General features: G+C 38.7%; 1 protein-coding gene across 2 annotated transcripts in view; it reads left to right on the top strand.

Annotated features, from left to right (window-relative positions):
- NEXMIF (neurite extension and migration factor) overlaps positions 1–16,509 on the top strand; it is a 302,312-nt gene that overhangs the window by 219,775 nt on the left and 66,028 nt on the right. For both annotated transcript variants that reach the window (XR_012678885.1, XM_075184433.1), the window contains exon 3: positions 11,765–11,862. Coding sequence is in view for 1 of the 2 variants with exons in the window: in XM_075184433.1 (XP_075040534.1) it covers positions 11,849–11,862 (14 nt within the window). In the remaining variant the exon portion in view is untranslated. The remainder of the gene's footprint in view (positions 1–11,764; positions 11,863–16,509) is intronic.

Genomic DNA, 16,509 nt, shown 5'->3' with positions numbered 1-16,509 from the left:
CAAAGATAATACTAATTGACTCAATCACTCTGCTGCCAAGTAGGCTGGCAACGTAGCCTCATTTAGAGCCTGACGCATTTACCCACCGAGCATATACAGAAGAAGATGTGCAAAAAAACAGCAAACTTGCGCATGTATTATGTATTAGGTTAATAGGTACAAAGATAGGTACAACTAAAAAAACAGGTGTATTTGCACCAGGTGTATATCATGCATTCAAGTGTGTATATACAGCTATCGATAACCTAGAGATGCTGCTTGACAGTGTTAGTAGAAAATGCTAAAGCCACATAACTCTATTTGTACACAATATAATAATGTAATGTACTGTAGTCATCACATATTTTTGCACCAGGATTCCAATACTTGTAAGAGATAGGCATCCTAATAGGCATAATCTAGAAATGCATCCATGTGTAATTATGTTGTACTTCCATTAACGCCCGTAATGTACTCCCATAATGTACTCAGCTGGCCCTGCCCTCCTTGTTGTGCCTCTCCAGATGTGAGTGGAAGTCGATGATATGTAAAAATATACATATAGATGCATTTTTGGAAAATGCATATTTTAAACAAAAAAATTGACATATAGATCTTGATATGCCTCTTAGTATAGATTTGTAAAGAAGCAGTGGAGTGCTGTGAAATGAAAAAATCCAAAGCCAACAGATAAACAGAGAGTACTGCAGTGCTTATTGGCTCATAGATTAATTATTTTATCTAGTAGAGTGCATAACATAACTTTATTAGTTGAAACACAGGCTCCATTCTGTCTCGTTACTTCTATATCCTTCCTTTTTCCTACAAGTGTGCCCCCTATGTCTCCTAAATTGCCCCTCCTTTCTATGTCTCAGTTTCACCTTTCTTATTGCTATCTTGTAAGTGAACAGTAGAAGTACATGCATGCCAATCCACAATGTGTACTGGTGCAGGAAACTCCATGCAGGTGACAATGGGGAATGCCCACACACAGCACCATTTTGGACTATGCTTCTTTGTTAATGAGAAATGTGGATGCAAAAAGTTTCTGGGTTTTGAAGGATCAAGAATAACCATGAATATCAAATGACCACAATTCCTATCATGACTAACCAACTCCTGTGTGTCCATATATAGGCAAATCTGAAGTGAGAGGGACTAGACAAATATGTACCAAATCTGAACATCTAAGCAAGTTGTGGGCAATCTGATTAATTTCAAGGGCTGCATGTGTGTCCCTCAAAAGAACCGCACACTGCCCTATCCAGTATTGAGTTAAAACAACGGATTTAATCAAAAATGCACCACATTCTCATACAATAGAATCCACTTGTACTCAAAAACACCCTTCAGATTTCCCCACATGCCAATGAAACCCCTACTCACCACTCAGACTCACACACAATGCAAAATCACACAGAACACTTCTCATGCCTACCAATTGCCCTAAAACACCACTAAGCCACCAGCTCAAATTCCCCATGTCCCTCAAACTGCATTAAACACTCCTCAAATCTCCCACTCACCTCTCACTGGGAGTACCAGTGACTGACTATTAATCTACTAATAAATTCCTGTATAGAAATCCGTAGTTGTAGTATGTAGGAATCACACAACTCTTTCCAACAGAGGAAGGAGTGAGATGTCCCTGCATTGTGTGTAGGAGACCATGTGTAAAGCGGAGGCTCTGAGCAAATCAAAAAATTGAGTTCAATCTTATTCTCTACTTTATGCTCCACCAAGTTCCACCCTTGATCCCAGCTCTTATGCAATAAGAGGTGAACCAGTTGTGAAGCTTAGTGGAGTATAAAGTAGAGAGTAAGAGCTGGGACCAATGGTTATAAAGCAGGAAAGAGCTGGGGGTGCTGGTTCATCGTGCCACCAGTTGGCCATCAATGATCTAAACTTTACCAATAGTGCATAATTGTGATGTGATGCTTTGTCAGACTGGTGTAAAAAGAATGTGATGTCAAATGTACCTTTATAGGAAATAAAGTACACATACAACTTGCTCTGAACAGAGTGCTGGTGAAGTAGCAGGTGGTGATATATACTTTTTTGTTGCAAAGAAATCACACTATATTTCTGCCCTGAGACAATGTGATTTAAATAACCCCCTACAAGTTTATTTGTTTTATTTAAAAAATGCTGTTACAAGTCTCGTGGGGAAACATGGCAACCTTGGGCATTTGTAAAGAAATTCTACATATACCATTTGGAAGTTTTTTTTAATTTTCAGATGTGTTGAATAGAAAACATGTATTATATATAATAGATTGTACAAATCATCCAATCAGTGTTTATGGCAAAATGTTGTGTGTAACTATACTTACTGTGCATAAAACACTCATCCTTGGTATCATGATGAGTAGTGACATTGTAGCTCACATGACTATACAAGTTAGATCAGCTAGAATACATCATTATGTATTGGGCTTGCACTGAGAAATATGTTCTGTCTTTTTCAGCTGACTGATTTTTCATATTGAAATTTCTTACAGTGATAGGACCAGATATGTGGTGTGCTGCTATGTTATTTCATGACAGAAAACCAAATGTTTTTCAGCAAAAAATGGCAACCAGAGCTACATGAAAAACAAATGCATTTAGACTTAAAGCTGCATTACCGCCTAAGTTGTGAACATTTTGATTGACCACTTTAAAATTACTCTTTTGAGAGCAGATTGGATGATTTGAGGGAAACTGGGGCCTCACAGGGAGAAGCCACCCATGATATTGTTATGCTGAGGCTACAGAACACTATAAGCCAGGAATATAACTGTATACCTAAAATAAAACTTAAAGTAGGTAGCTAAATAGATAATAAGCCAAAAAAAAGGTCAATTAATCCAGTGCCTTAATCTTGAGCAGGGCATGATGACATCCAGGACACCATCATGCTGCAAGCCCAACTTCCCCTACTTTGAATGAATATATATATATATATATATATATATATATATATATATATATATGTAAAACATCTTAATATATTTTTTTATTTGAATCTGAGTATAAGTACGCTCTGTCTATAACTAACTTGCTGTATGCAGACAGACAGGGCACACTGCAGGTTATGCACATGCATATGTGCATTATAAAGTCCCATCAGAAAAAAAATACATAAATTAACAACTAATATTAGCCTATAATCATTAATAAACATCCTTTTGTTAATTTTTTAAAAAAAATGGTTATTTTTTTACATAAAATACATAAATCAGGATGTTCTTAATGAGTACAGTACATAACATTTATTTTTATAGTTTCTCTTAATTGCAATCACATGTTCTGGTATGCATAAGTGTCATCACTATCAGTTCGAACTTACACCTTGCCTCTTGCTGGTGCAAGCGATTTGGTTAAAAAACACGTACCCCGGAGATGTCCAGAGTTTGAATCAGGAGAATGTGCTCGACAAGCCCTTACTGTACATTGCTTATGTGCGTCTGCACTTTCTTGCCCCATTTCGCCCTTGAAGTTGTAGACAGTCGGAAGTGTCGTCTGTGTTTGGACATGAAACTGAATGCATTTGCGTTTCTTACTTGCAAACACATGTTGTGGCATGCATATGTGTCATTCATCATTATTAGTCGGTACTTACACCTGTAGCTGGTGCAAGTGATGCGGCTAAAAGAATACATTGCCAAGAGCTTGAATTGGATGAATGTCGTGTGTTCAACCTCGGCACGCGGTACTGTACATTGCCTATGTGCTTCCACCTCTTCCTACTCCCATCACACTCTTCATGTCATAGTCAGTATTAGGTGTAGCTAACAACAGTTAATCAGTTAGATAAAAAAAATACTGCTGTAATTAAAAATTGTAACCACTCCCCCAAAGGCCACCTAGAAGAAGTGCAGAACATTGTAGACATGTCCCTCCAGCTATCCCAACAGATTTTTTGTTATATAACTAATTTTCTCTTCTAACAGAGTATAAAAAAGATTTTGAATGTGTTCTTCCAGTGAAGGAGGCATGTTGTATGAGTGGCCAGGAAGTTGATAGTTCTGTAAATATTGATGTATACCTAGAAGAGTCCATTTAATGTAGGAAGCTTGTCAAAGGGTATTCTCTTGTGAAATATATTGATGGAGGATTTTTGTTAATGAAGGATACAGAGATGTTCTGTGCTTCACAAGTTCCACTGCTTAGAGATAAGCACATGGTAAGGAGTTTGAAGGTGAGTGAAGGTGAAGAGGTATAGGTAGTTGTACATGCGATATTGATTTATCAACCAGTGATATTGGAACATTCAAAGCTTTTTATCTGTTAAGAAAGGAGGCTCGACTGGTAGTGTCTTCAGTGTTCTTCCCAGAATTTTTGCCTGTTCATAATGTGAAAGAGTATGGAATGCGTTACGTCCTTTGGTTAAAGCAATGGTGAAAAGGAGCAGGATTTGGATTTGGCAGTCGTGACTGTAGAGTTTGGAAGGATAAGACGTTGTTCAAAAGTGGCTGCTTGCATCCAGTTACTAGAGGAAAGATTCTTAGTGAGGAGTGCAGCCATTTCATTAGTGATTATTTTAATTAGTTAAGGAGGGATGTCCAGCTGAAAAATGGTAGATTCTTCTGCCCCTCTAAAGATGATGAATAGTGTATTAGTAGTTTTGTCAGGTTAAGAAACGTGGTACAGTTTTTAATGTAGTGTACACCAAGGATCTGGACTTGGACCAGTGCTTTTTAATATTTTTATTGGTGACATTGCAAATGGTATTGAAGGGAAAGTATGCCTTTTTGCAGATGACACAAAGTTACACAACAGGGTAGAAACACCAGGAGGGGTAAAACAAATGATTGATGATGTAGGTAGACTAGAGGAATGGTCAAGAGTGTGGCAACTGCAGTTTAATGCCAAAAAATACAAAATCCACCTCGTCCCCTGACTGTTGGCGAGGTTGTGGCCACAGGGGATCAATACTACACATCTGGTGGATCTGTCCAGTTATCGCTCCCTTCTGGGACGCGATCCATGACTTTATCAACACTCTATTTGAGGCTCCCGTAGCGAAGGACCCTTGGATTTTTCTCCTTTGTTACCCTCCCCCAGACCTTGATAAATTTTCTAGAAAACTGACTGCACACATCCTCACAGCCGCCAAATCCCTTATAACCCTTAATTGGAAAAGCAGCTGTTCTCCATCTCTTTCCGCCCTTAAAAAGCAAATCTGGCATGTGGCTGCCATGGAATAGATTACTTACTACTTACACGATAGAGGTTACGCCTTTAACCAAGTACGGGCTCCTTGGCAGTTCGCAGAGCGCTCATTCCCCTCTGACCCTTAATGACCTCATAGTGACCCGTGTGCGGCGATCAGGACTTTGCTCCTGTTCCGCCACCCTCTGACCCTCCAACAAATACATATTACCTTCCTTCCGCTCACATTCTTGCATTAACCTTTATGGTCTTCCCATCCCTTTCCCTTCTAATATTCCTTCATCCCTCCCCCCCATTCTATTTTTTGTATTATTACCTATTATACTTTAAGAAAAGCAAAAATAACGAAAATATGGTCAATTGTTATTCCAAGTTTTTTAGAACACCTTCTCTCGATTTCACTATAATGTTTTTGTCCTTTCACACACACAATGTAATCCTCATACTTCGTATTTTATATGCCTTTTATTGTCTGACCATTCAAAATAAAGAATTAAAAAAAAAAAGCAAAATCCAAAGGCTACATATAGTATTAACGGCATGTTGCTGGATCACTTATAAATTATTGTAGATGTTTATTTTAATTGGGAGTGCAGTGCACCTATGTCTATCATTGCAAATGTACTTATATATTTATATGTGTGGAAATGTATTGACTTCTAACACAGTATGTCTAGTTTGGGTTTTGGACACAGGTAATCGTATGATAATTAGACCTTTTCATCGCTGAGTGACCAAAACGTCTGTTGAGCCTGAAAGACAAGTGGAGATAATTATAGTTGCTAGTAGACTCCCTAAGCAAGTGATCACTTATGAAAGTGAATTTTGCAAGATAAATTGTGTTCAAAGCAGGATTAGAGAAATGTTATATCCTAATGATAAACATTCAATAGAAAACCTCAGATGTAGTGGTGCCGCTAGTAGCAATGTAAAAGGTGCTAAACCCCTCCAGGCTGTTTTATGTGCAGGCTGCATGAATCAGTCTGGATTGGTTAGAGGGCAGTAGGCTGGATTACCTCTTGCCAGGGTGTCTGTGTAAATCTGTATAGAAAGCGCAGTGTTTGACCATGTATTATTATTATTCCATCTGCACTTACTGAATATCACTAGTACCTCAAACTATTGTAACTGTCCTTTTCAGGACTTCCTGAGCTAATAAATATCACTGCTTAAGAAACCCGCTTTGACGCCTACTTACCTGCTGTAATTCCTGTGACCTACAGATTAGACCCAATCTAACCCGTTATCCGGCTGTTCTAAGGTTGGGACCCTGCATCCAGTACCAACACTCTGCACGCTACCCTGCAGCTCTGGCCAGTGTGATAGGCCAGGGGGAACCATCCACAGCAAACCTTATCTGAAGGCAAGAGGTCAGGTGTACCAGCCCAGGTGCCCAGCAGGTGGGTACTCTAGCAGTGAGAGTTACCCAGAAGGATGCAGTTCAAGGTGCCGCTAAGGAGCCTAGTGGTGACAGCAGCGAAAGCCCCTCCTACTGCGGTTAGAGGGTGCATTTCGGAGAAAAAAAGGGGACGGTGACAAGGCAAGTCTATCCAATCCCCAGCAACACATTGACAGGGTGGCATAGGAGGGCCATCCTGTCAAACGGCACTATAATGGAATCTACTAAGGATGAAAGGGATATGGGAGTCACTATTTCATGTGACTTAAAGGCATTGGTACAATCTCATCTAGAACACTGTGTTCAGTTCTGGAGGCCATATATCCAGAAGAATATAAATACATTAGAGACTGTACAAAGAAAGGCAACTAAAATGGTGCATGTCCTACACGACAAAACTTATCCAGAAAGACTAAAAGAGCTTAATATCTATAGTTTGGAGCAAAGAAGGGAAAGGGATCGCCATGATCGAATCTTTCAAATATATCAAGGGATTTAACAAGGTACAGGAGGGAAATATTCTCCAAAGGAAGAGAAGTATTAGAACACGAGGACATGCACTGAAACTGGAGAGAAGTAGATTCAGAGGAATGTTGAGGAAAAATTACTTCACAGAAAGGGTAGTGGATAACTGGAATAGCCTCCCATCAGAGGTGGTAGAGGCTAATACAGTAGAGAAATTTAAACATGCTTGGGATAGACATAAACATATCCTTGCAAGGAACTAAGGATCAAATACTGCTTGAGGTTACCAGAGGTTAAAAATGAACAGACTAGATGGGCCAAGTGGTTCTTATCTGCCGTCAAATTCTAAATGCTATTTGTAGAGATGCTTGCAGTTTAGGAAATATGTTCCCTGCCCCATCTTCATCATCATCATCATCAATTATTTATTTATATAGTGTCATCAATTCTGCAGCACTGTAGAGAGAATATTTATCACTCACATCAGTCCCTGCCCTATTGGAGCTTACAATCTAAATTCCCTAACGCACACACAGATAGACACTTCCATTATGCCCAGCAGGGCTGGCACAAATGGTGGTATATATACAGCACTCAGTCCTAGGTATTTAATAGTGGCTTTAAAATTCAGACAACAATTCTCCGTTGGCTATATACATACATCATACATTAGGCAAGCTAGGCTCCCACCTAGAGTCCATGGCCCTGAATATATGGTTTGATTTATTTTAGGGGGGTTTAACTGAGGCTTCTAGATTACTGTAACCTGTTGTTATATGGGATTTTTCTTGACAAATCAAATGAGAAGATGGCGGGAAAGGGATGTAAACCAGCGTCTTTCCTAGGGCCCATGAATTATTACTCAAACAGACCTCCAAATCTCTTGTGTATTTAGGTTGCTTACTTAGGTTATTTACGCCTCAGCCCTGAACTGTCTCCCGGAATGCTGGAAAGAAATCTTGGTTGTGCCAGAACACCATCATGCCCAGTAGACAGCTTGCAGCACTCTGATTGGTGAATAACACTAGCCATTTGCCAATCAGCATGTCAGGAACTCTGTTACCTGACAAGAAGAGACCATAATGGAGAGGATGATAGCCCCCTGTCAGTCTGAATATATTAATATTATATATATAATATTTATAAATAAGCAATAACAAAAAAAATGAATAACATTTCAGTGATCAAATGGTGCTTCAAAGTATTTTGGTCAAATTGAGCTTTCTATGGTGACTACTGATGGCTGCATAATGAAAGGTATTAAAAAGAAAGAATATATATTCAGTTCATTTTACTGCACCAAATGTAAAATCCTCAATTGCTTAAAGCAACAGAATCAACACTTTTATTGCAATAAAAATACATACATTAATATTAAAATGGGCGTGTTTTCTTTTTTCTATATTACTGATTATCTCAGTGCACTTTGTTTTCTATTTTTCTCATACAATTTTGTTTTCTTATTCATAAAAAGTAATCTGCTAAATATCAGGCTCAGGCAGGGCATTGTAGGACTTGGAAATCACAAGCACTCGACAGCCATATGTTGCCAAACATTAACAACTTACCGCTGTAGACTGTACAGTTGGGAAAACAAAGTAGCAATCCTAAGTAAAGATTGACATATAGTGATTCAATTGATGCAAAGGATTCTGGGTGCATAGAGAAAACTGTTGGAAGCATGGCTTCCATGGCTATCATACAATGAATTTTAAAATGTAGTATTTAGTTCTTCTCGTGCACAATTGTGTGTTTTTTTCCATGGTGATGATACTCTGTATCCAGTACACTTCCAGGAAAAACAAACAGATCAACAGTCACTCAGCAGAGCTTATTGCAGTTCGAACCACATGTTCAGTGCTTGGCTTATCTTTCTCCAGTGCTGGTCACAGTTATTGCCAGGGGACCCTTGTTATGCATACTAATAGAGCCTTCAGATCTCTTTTGAACTGTCTGTCTGCATACTGTGTACAGAATGAATTTCATACACAGAAACTGAATCAGTGCCATCTGTGAAATGGGTATTTACGCTCCAAGCAAGGGATATTTCTTGCATTTTTAAGGAAAAAGAGAATATACAATATTGAATTTCTTCAGATGAGCTAGTTTGCTGATATGTGATTAGAAGATAGACAGTTCTGGAATCAAGCTTCTGTGACTCTGGCCTCTTCTTGCTGATGGCTATTTCTATGATGATGGTCGATGGTGAGATTGGCAAGGCTTTCTTCAATGCTGTATGCAATGAACTCTGCAGTGCATGGCCCATTCATATGGGTCATTGACAACCATATAAACCTATGTGGTTGTCACTGGCCCATATGAATAGTTCTGTTTTCTTCCAGGGTGAATGAGAGTCAATGTTCATAACAATTACTATCCCGCCTAAGCAACATGGCAATCCCTCACCCATCATGGCCCAGGTAGATGGTATGGGTTATTGTGTGTGTGTGTGTGTGTGTGTGTGTGTGTGTGTGTGTGTGTGTGTGTGTGTGTGTGTGTGTGCTTGGGATTTTTTGGAATAGGGGTTTTCAAAAGAAAATTTACCCATGTCTTTTCCAACACTGCCTCTGACATTTGCTTACCAGTACTCACAGTGACAGCATTCACCTGTACAGGACAGGTCTGCAATATATGTGTAGTAAATATGTTACGTAGCTATGCAAGCTATTTAGTGGATAGTACAATGATATGAGTACGTTAGGATTTAACTTAAAGTGATTTATTTTAATTGTTTCTTAATAAAATAGACTCCACTGAGAATTACTGTGAACCAAGAAAGGACCTGACTTATAGGGGAAATTCAATTTGGAGCAATGTGCGGTGGAGTGCCTCCAGAATGGTCTGTGTGCCTCCAGAATGGTCTGTGTGCCTCCAGAATGGTCTGTGAAGGCACTCTGAGGTGATGTATGTCTGCTCAGTAGAGATTCCTTACCTTAATAAGCGGTAATGTGAACTGCCAGACATCGCGGTGATGTCTGGTGGCACATCGCTATGGATTTAACTCCCCCCCCATAACCTTGATGACTTATATACTATTGCTCTATCCCATACTTGCCAACTCTCCCGGATTGTCCGGGAGACTCCCGCATTTTGCGAGAGTCTCCCGGACGAGTGTGGCAATCTCCCTGATAGGAAGGGGGAAAAATTTAGTTTAAACGCCGCGATTCACCCGGAATCGCGGTGTTTAGCCCCGCCCCCACTGTAAAATGACGCGATTTGCGTCATTCCGTCACGGGGGCGGGGCCAAAATGACGCGATTTCACAGCCCCGCCCCCTGCACGCCCACGTCCCAGCCAGCATCTCCCGGAAACAGAAAAAAAAATGTTGGCAAGTATGCTCTATCCAGCAGTCAGGGGTAAAACATTTAGTGTGGTACAATATTAAACAAGGCATGACTAACCTGCAGTGCACCAGTACTACATCTCCCATAATGCACAAATCCCCCAAAAAAGTAAAAAATATTGCAACAACCTCACACATTTATACTCCCAACAAGCATCATAACAAAAAGATTTGGGGACCATGTTAGGTCTTAATAAACCTACTTTTAAAGAAGAACTCTATCCAATGCTAAACAATTTGTTTTAAGTTTTAAGGCAAATGAGTTAAAATAAAAACTTACCTTGCAGACAGTTCATCAGATTCACTGCAGTCATTGAAGTCTCTCCTCTCTAACTTTAACACTTGGGGCTAGATTTACTAAGCTGCAGGTTTGAAAAAGTGGGGATGTTGCCAATAGCAACCAATCAGATTCTAGCTGTGATTTTGTAGAATGTACTAAATAAATGAAAGATAGAATCTGATTGGTTGCTATAGGCAACATCTCCACTTTTTCAAACCCGCAGCTTAGTAAATCTAGCCCTTGGTCTGCAAAGAGAAAGGTTCTAAGGGAGGGGCATCAACATCTGTTTGAAACTGGTCAAGCAGTAGTTGTAGAGAGAAGTGGGTGCAGTCATCCCTAAACCTCTTCTCCTTTTGAAAATACTCAATAGGACAAATGTATTAGCCTGATTAGTAGTGAATGATTGATGATATCGCCTGTACGCCCAAGAGATGCAATCTATCTCAATATAAGACAGTCAGTTCGATATTGCTTCCTAACAAATACAAAACTTTGGATACTGGATCTCTTGAACTGTAATAATCCCAAGCTTAAGACTCTTACATATCTACTAAAGAAGAAAAAAAGTGACTGTAACTTAGAAATGTGGAAATTTAGAGGTGGCGTTATGGAAAATGTAACGGGAATGTAAATGATTGGAATTCGACAGTTGTACAATGAAGGCAGTGGGAGAAGTGGCAGTAAAGCATACCACCGTATACCAGCCCACTCCGACCTATATATATATATATATATATATGATCAGTTATATAGTATCATTGTAGTGAAGAACTGTGGGAATTGAAAACATTTCTAAACTATACTGTGCCTGGTACTGGTTCTCGGCCATTAGAAAGGGAATCAGGTAAAATTGATACTACAAACCCGTTTAGACTTGATTTTCTTTTCTCAAGTGATCATTGTGGATGTGTAGCGCCCTTATCTATAATTGTTTTTGATAAACAAAGTTGCATTAACTGGAGGTATGTCAATTTGACCCTAATCTTACTTGTGAATGACCAACATATTGTGTTCTATACTGGCTTGACTATGATATATGATGCCAGCTTTACACTTGCAACTTCTTATAGTCATTTATAGAGACATAATTAATGTAAGAAAACCTTGATTTTTTTCTTTGTACTTATCTTGGTTTTCCAAAGGTGCTGAAGGATGCAGAATGCCAATACTCCGAGATCATCAAGCAGCCTGCAGATCACTTCCGAAGGCCCAGAGATAAGGCGGGAATGCATTGTTCAAGGTGAACAATTTCATACCATCTCCTGCTACATAGTACAGTAGTAACACAACACACAAGACACGCAAACATAAATCAGAGATTGGAGAGTATTCAGTCATTTAGGAAAAATATTTTTCTATTTCCAATTGTGTGGTGTATTGTGTAGTCTATTTTTCCCCTCTACAATTGAGATTTTATAGTAAGGCATATATGAAATGGATGATGTTGACCAACTTGTATAGTTGTATTTTAGGGTACTTGTCACCTAACTACACAGTGCAGAGAGCCATTTTGTGGGCTGAATCAATATTCAAGAGAATGCAGCCTATCAATGAACTAGAGACCTGTAAGATCACTGAATGAAAGTGCCAATGATATCTTCAGGTCCTAGCAATTTCATACACTGTATTCTTGCAAACTTTGATTCAACTGACAGATTGGCTGCCTCCCGGAGTTGAACTTGGCTTGAGCATCTTGACCATAATAGGCCTGTTCTCTATTCTCTGTATATAAAATATTGTGACTCATTATTGCATAAACTTTTGGACAAATACATCATTTCTTACAGGCACAAGAAGTGGTATTCTTACAAAAATCCCTTTAACTCGTAAATGTCTGGCTCTGTTCCCATACTGTTTGTTAATCACAGATACTCACTCAAAATCAATTATAGTGTAAGTTTTTAAATCCCTTTGAAGTGCAGTAGGGACAGTTCTTATTAATAGAGCCTTCTGGACAATGGAGCTTTCTGTTTAAAGCTCCATTGTATTTAAAAAATTTGACAATGACTGTCCTATCCATTTAAAAGTGGCAGCTGAGAGATAATCTGCTGCCCGGCGATACAGGCCGAAAGCAGTATGAGTAGACTTAACACTTTGCCAGACCAAGTGCGCATCTGTGACCTGGCTAGCCGGTTCCCACAAACAGCACTCGCCTGAACCTACGTGATGTGTGTGCTGCAAAGACCAAAACAAAACCAACTAGCTTGCCTAAAAAAATATTAATATCCCCAAAATGCTATATTTTTGTTTTAAAATCTGATACTCTTAAAGGAAGTCTTCAGTTCTCCCTTAACTCGAAATACCTTCACAATTTAACTTAATGAGAGTTATTCTTAACCAAACAATCTCCTATATTTCAGTTATGTAGCTTTTATAAATAACTAAGCTTAACTAGCATATGAATCCCTTAAGACAACAAAGACAGAATGTTATTTAATGGGTTTTATATGACAAAACGGTCACACTTAAGATATTCAAAAAATAATATTAACAATAGGACATACAGTACTAAAACAAATTTCTTAAAATAAAAAGTTATAACAACAGAATCTCATTTATTTTTGTGTAGCTATACCTGGGAAAGGTTGGAAAATGGGACACATTTTCAATATTAAAGTGACTCACAAAGAAATGACAATGGATAAGTTTTTCATGATTTTTTTAAAACAAGTAATGTGATTGGCTAATTGGATTTATGACCTGGGTCACTTATTTTCTGTGCCAGACCATTCCTAGTAATTAAATCTGTAAATTATGATATCTTTTCTCAGCAACATACCATCATCATTATTTTATATTTCTAAAGCAGAGCATAAATTTACACACAGATGCATATTAGACTGAAATATTAATTATTTGAGAGGATACTCCATTGCTTTGTCTTTGCTAGTAAGTTGATCTCTAAACTAGACATATATCGTGGGCATATTCGCAGTGTTAAAAAAATATATACAGAGATGCAGGCATGAGTTAAGAACAATATTTATTTGATGTATTAGTTCCCTATATGAAATTTAATTACTGAAAAATGGCCACAGAGAGCCTGATTCATTTTCAGACATATGTCCATCTGCATAGAGTATATTGCTTGATTCCGTACTGCGCATGCCCAGAATCAGGCATCATGCACAATTGCAGGCAATTCATATCCGCACACAAATGACATTTATAACTGCCTATGACTTGAAAGGCAGAACGGGGAAAGGAAGGGGTAGACCAATGTACGAAGTATAGTAAGGGTGTTTCAACACAGATGTGGCTGATTCAAGTCCTGTGTTTGTGATAAGTACACTTGTTTTCAGCCGTACCGGTCAGGTGTAAATACCGGTTGATAGTGATGACCGACACAGCATAGTTTACAGATAGGCGTGCCACTAACTATCACAGAACTGTATGAAGTTAATATTGGCAGAAGCCTATTATCAGGGCACCTATGCTGTTATATGTAATAAGTGCGAGCTGAACTTCCTGTCTGTGCATGCTCAGTAGAGCAATGCGGACGCCTGGAGGCTGCCCCACTTCCTGTCTTCACTACATTACAGGGGACACCATTGCCAAGATGGGAATTGGAGCTTAGGGGGCAGCACGGTGGCAAAGTGGTTAGCACTTCTGCCTCACAGCGCTGGGGTCATGAGTTCAATTCCCGACCATGGCCTTATCTGTGTGGAGTTTGTATGTTCTCCCCGTGTTTGCGTGGGTTTCCTCCGGGTGCTCTGGTTTCCTCCCAGACTCCAAAAACATACTGGTAGGTTAATTGGCTGCCATCAAAATTGACCCTAGTCTCTCTCTCTATCTCTCTGCCTGTCTGTGTGTGTGTCTATGTTAGGGAATTTAGACTGTAAGCTCCAGTGGGGCAGGGACTGATGTGAATGAGTTCTCTGTACAGCGCTGTGGAATTAGTGGTGCTATATAAATAAATAATGATGATGATGATGACAGTTAAGATATACTATCAAAAAATGCATTTTACATACATTATCCATTGAAATCGTCTTTATTTATGTAAATAATGTAAAAAAATTATTTGAAAATATATTTTTTTTTAAATTATTGTACAGTTAGCAGTTGTTATTTTAATTTAAGATCATATAAAAGTTTTATATGTTATGATGTGAACTTTTATTATACTTCCATAAGTGTGTATACTGCAGGTTGTTATGTGTATCTATGTACGGCAAGTACTGTTTAGGCAGAACATATTTCCTCCCAGATTCAAACTGAAACGTATCTTGAGATACGCATGGATTTGAATGCGGTTGGAACTACGCTCAAGTTGCATGCTCTTTTAAAATATGGAAATTATATCCAAGTTGTGTCCGGACGTGAATCAGGCCCAGTCTGTCCAGCATTCACAGCATTTGCTGTGCCATAAAGCTTCATGTTTACGGCTGTTGGGGGAGAGATACTAAGTTTAGTTAAGTGTAAGAATCTATTTATGGCATTGACCAGAGTGAGTCGCTAGATTAGGGGAAATGGCCTGGGGATATGTCATCTTAGATAAATGAACCCCTGCTTTGCATGCAAAGTATGTCTTTAAAATTTTTTAAGCATTGAGTTCTGACTTTGGTGAATTAATTTGGATTTCTCTCACAAGGATCATACAGAAGTTCATACTTACGTTCTTAAAGAAGCAATCCCATGAAAAAAATCATGTGTGTTTTTTTGTTACATAAATCACTGCGCCAGGGTATAAGAAGAATATTGGTATTTACCATTTTCTCTTGTTATTTCCTGTTCAAACTTCTATAAATGTTTTATGAACTACCATAGCAACCACAGTCCCATGGCACATGATGTAGTGATCAGAGAGGCATTGAAATACCCCTCTGAGCTCTGTCTGCACTGCGTAATTATCTACTCTCCTGCACACCCAGAAAAACAGACACCCTCCCGGATCCCGAGCAGAACCGGGACCTAATGATGCAAAATATGGAGCCAATATCAGCATTGAATGTCAAGGGCGGGGCTAAGGTGATGCGATTGCATTGCCATGACCTTCCCCACTTACTACTTGAAAATTTGGCAAGTTTGCTGCACTGTGACATTCTTCTTCTCCCCACTCTGCTATCACATGAATTGCTGAGAGCTGCGAGCTTGTGGCTTTGTGACAGACTGACTGTGTCTGGCTGCCATTTTTTTTTTGCCAAACAGATATTTTTTAAAAATTACATAATGAATTGTAGGAGGATTTCTAAGAAAGATGACTATTAGATTCACACTTAAAAGGTTCTTTAATTGCTATTTAAAGGAAAAAAACATCTTTTAGGTGGGATTGCTGCTTTAAACAAAATATTTCCCAAAAGATGTGACACCAATTTGTCAAATACAGCACTCACTTGAGTCTGCATGACGTGTGCATTGCAAACGGTCAATCACAACTAAACCCACCTGGCTTGCCTACAACAGGGCATTCAGTAATAACACACAGTTTTGTCACAATGCTTAGTAGTATGAACAAATGAGGGTCATTTATAAAAAGCTTTTGTACATACTGTAGATCAATTTACAAATACAGCACTCAGAATGTTTAACCAGATCTAATCAGAGTAGAACAATGATGCAATATTTTTACAAAGGTAAGCATTACTTGCTACTAAAAAACTAATATTGATATGTTGATAGATAGGGAGAAGCTTTCATGTGAGTGAATTCTCTGTACAGCTCTGTGGAATTATTAGCACTATATAAATAGCTGATGATAATGATCTCCAATGAAAACAGGCTTTTCTCTGCTTAATAAATAGAGCCCTGTGTGTTACATTTCTCTTTTTTTATTGCATTCACAATATGTTACCTTTGACATGATCTTAGGTTAGTATGCACTAGATAACGCTGAAACTATTCACACTTCTTTCTATTAGATAAACAAATACATCAATTTAGAATA

Source organism: Mixophyes fleayi, chromosome 9 (assembly GCF_038048845.1).
Source record: "Mixophyes fleayi isolate aMixFle1 chromosome 9, aMixFle1.hap1, whole genome shotgun sequence".
Taxonomy (NCBI): Eukaryota; Metazoa; Chordata; class Amphibia; order Anura; family Limnodynastidae; genus Mixophyes; species Mixophyes fleayi.
The sequence above is the reverse complement of the archived record's forward strand: the minus strand, read 5'-3'. Positions and strand labels throughout refer to the sequence as shown.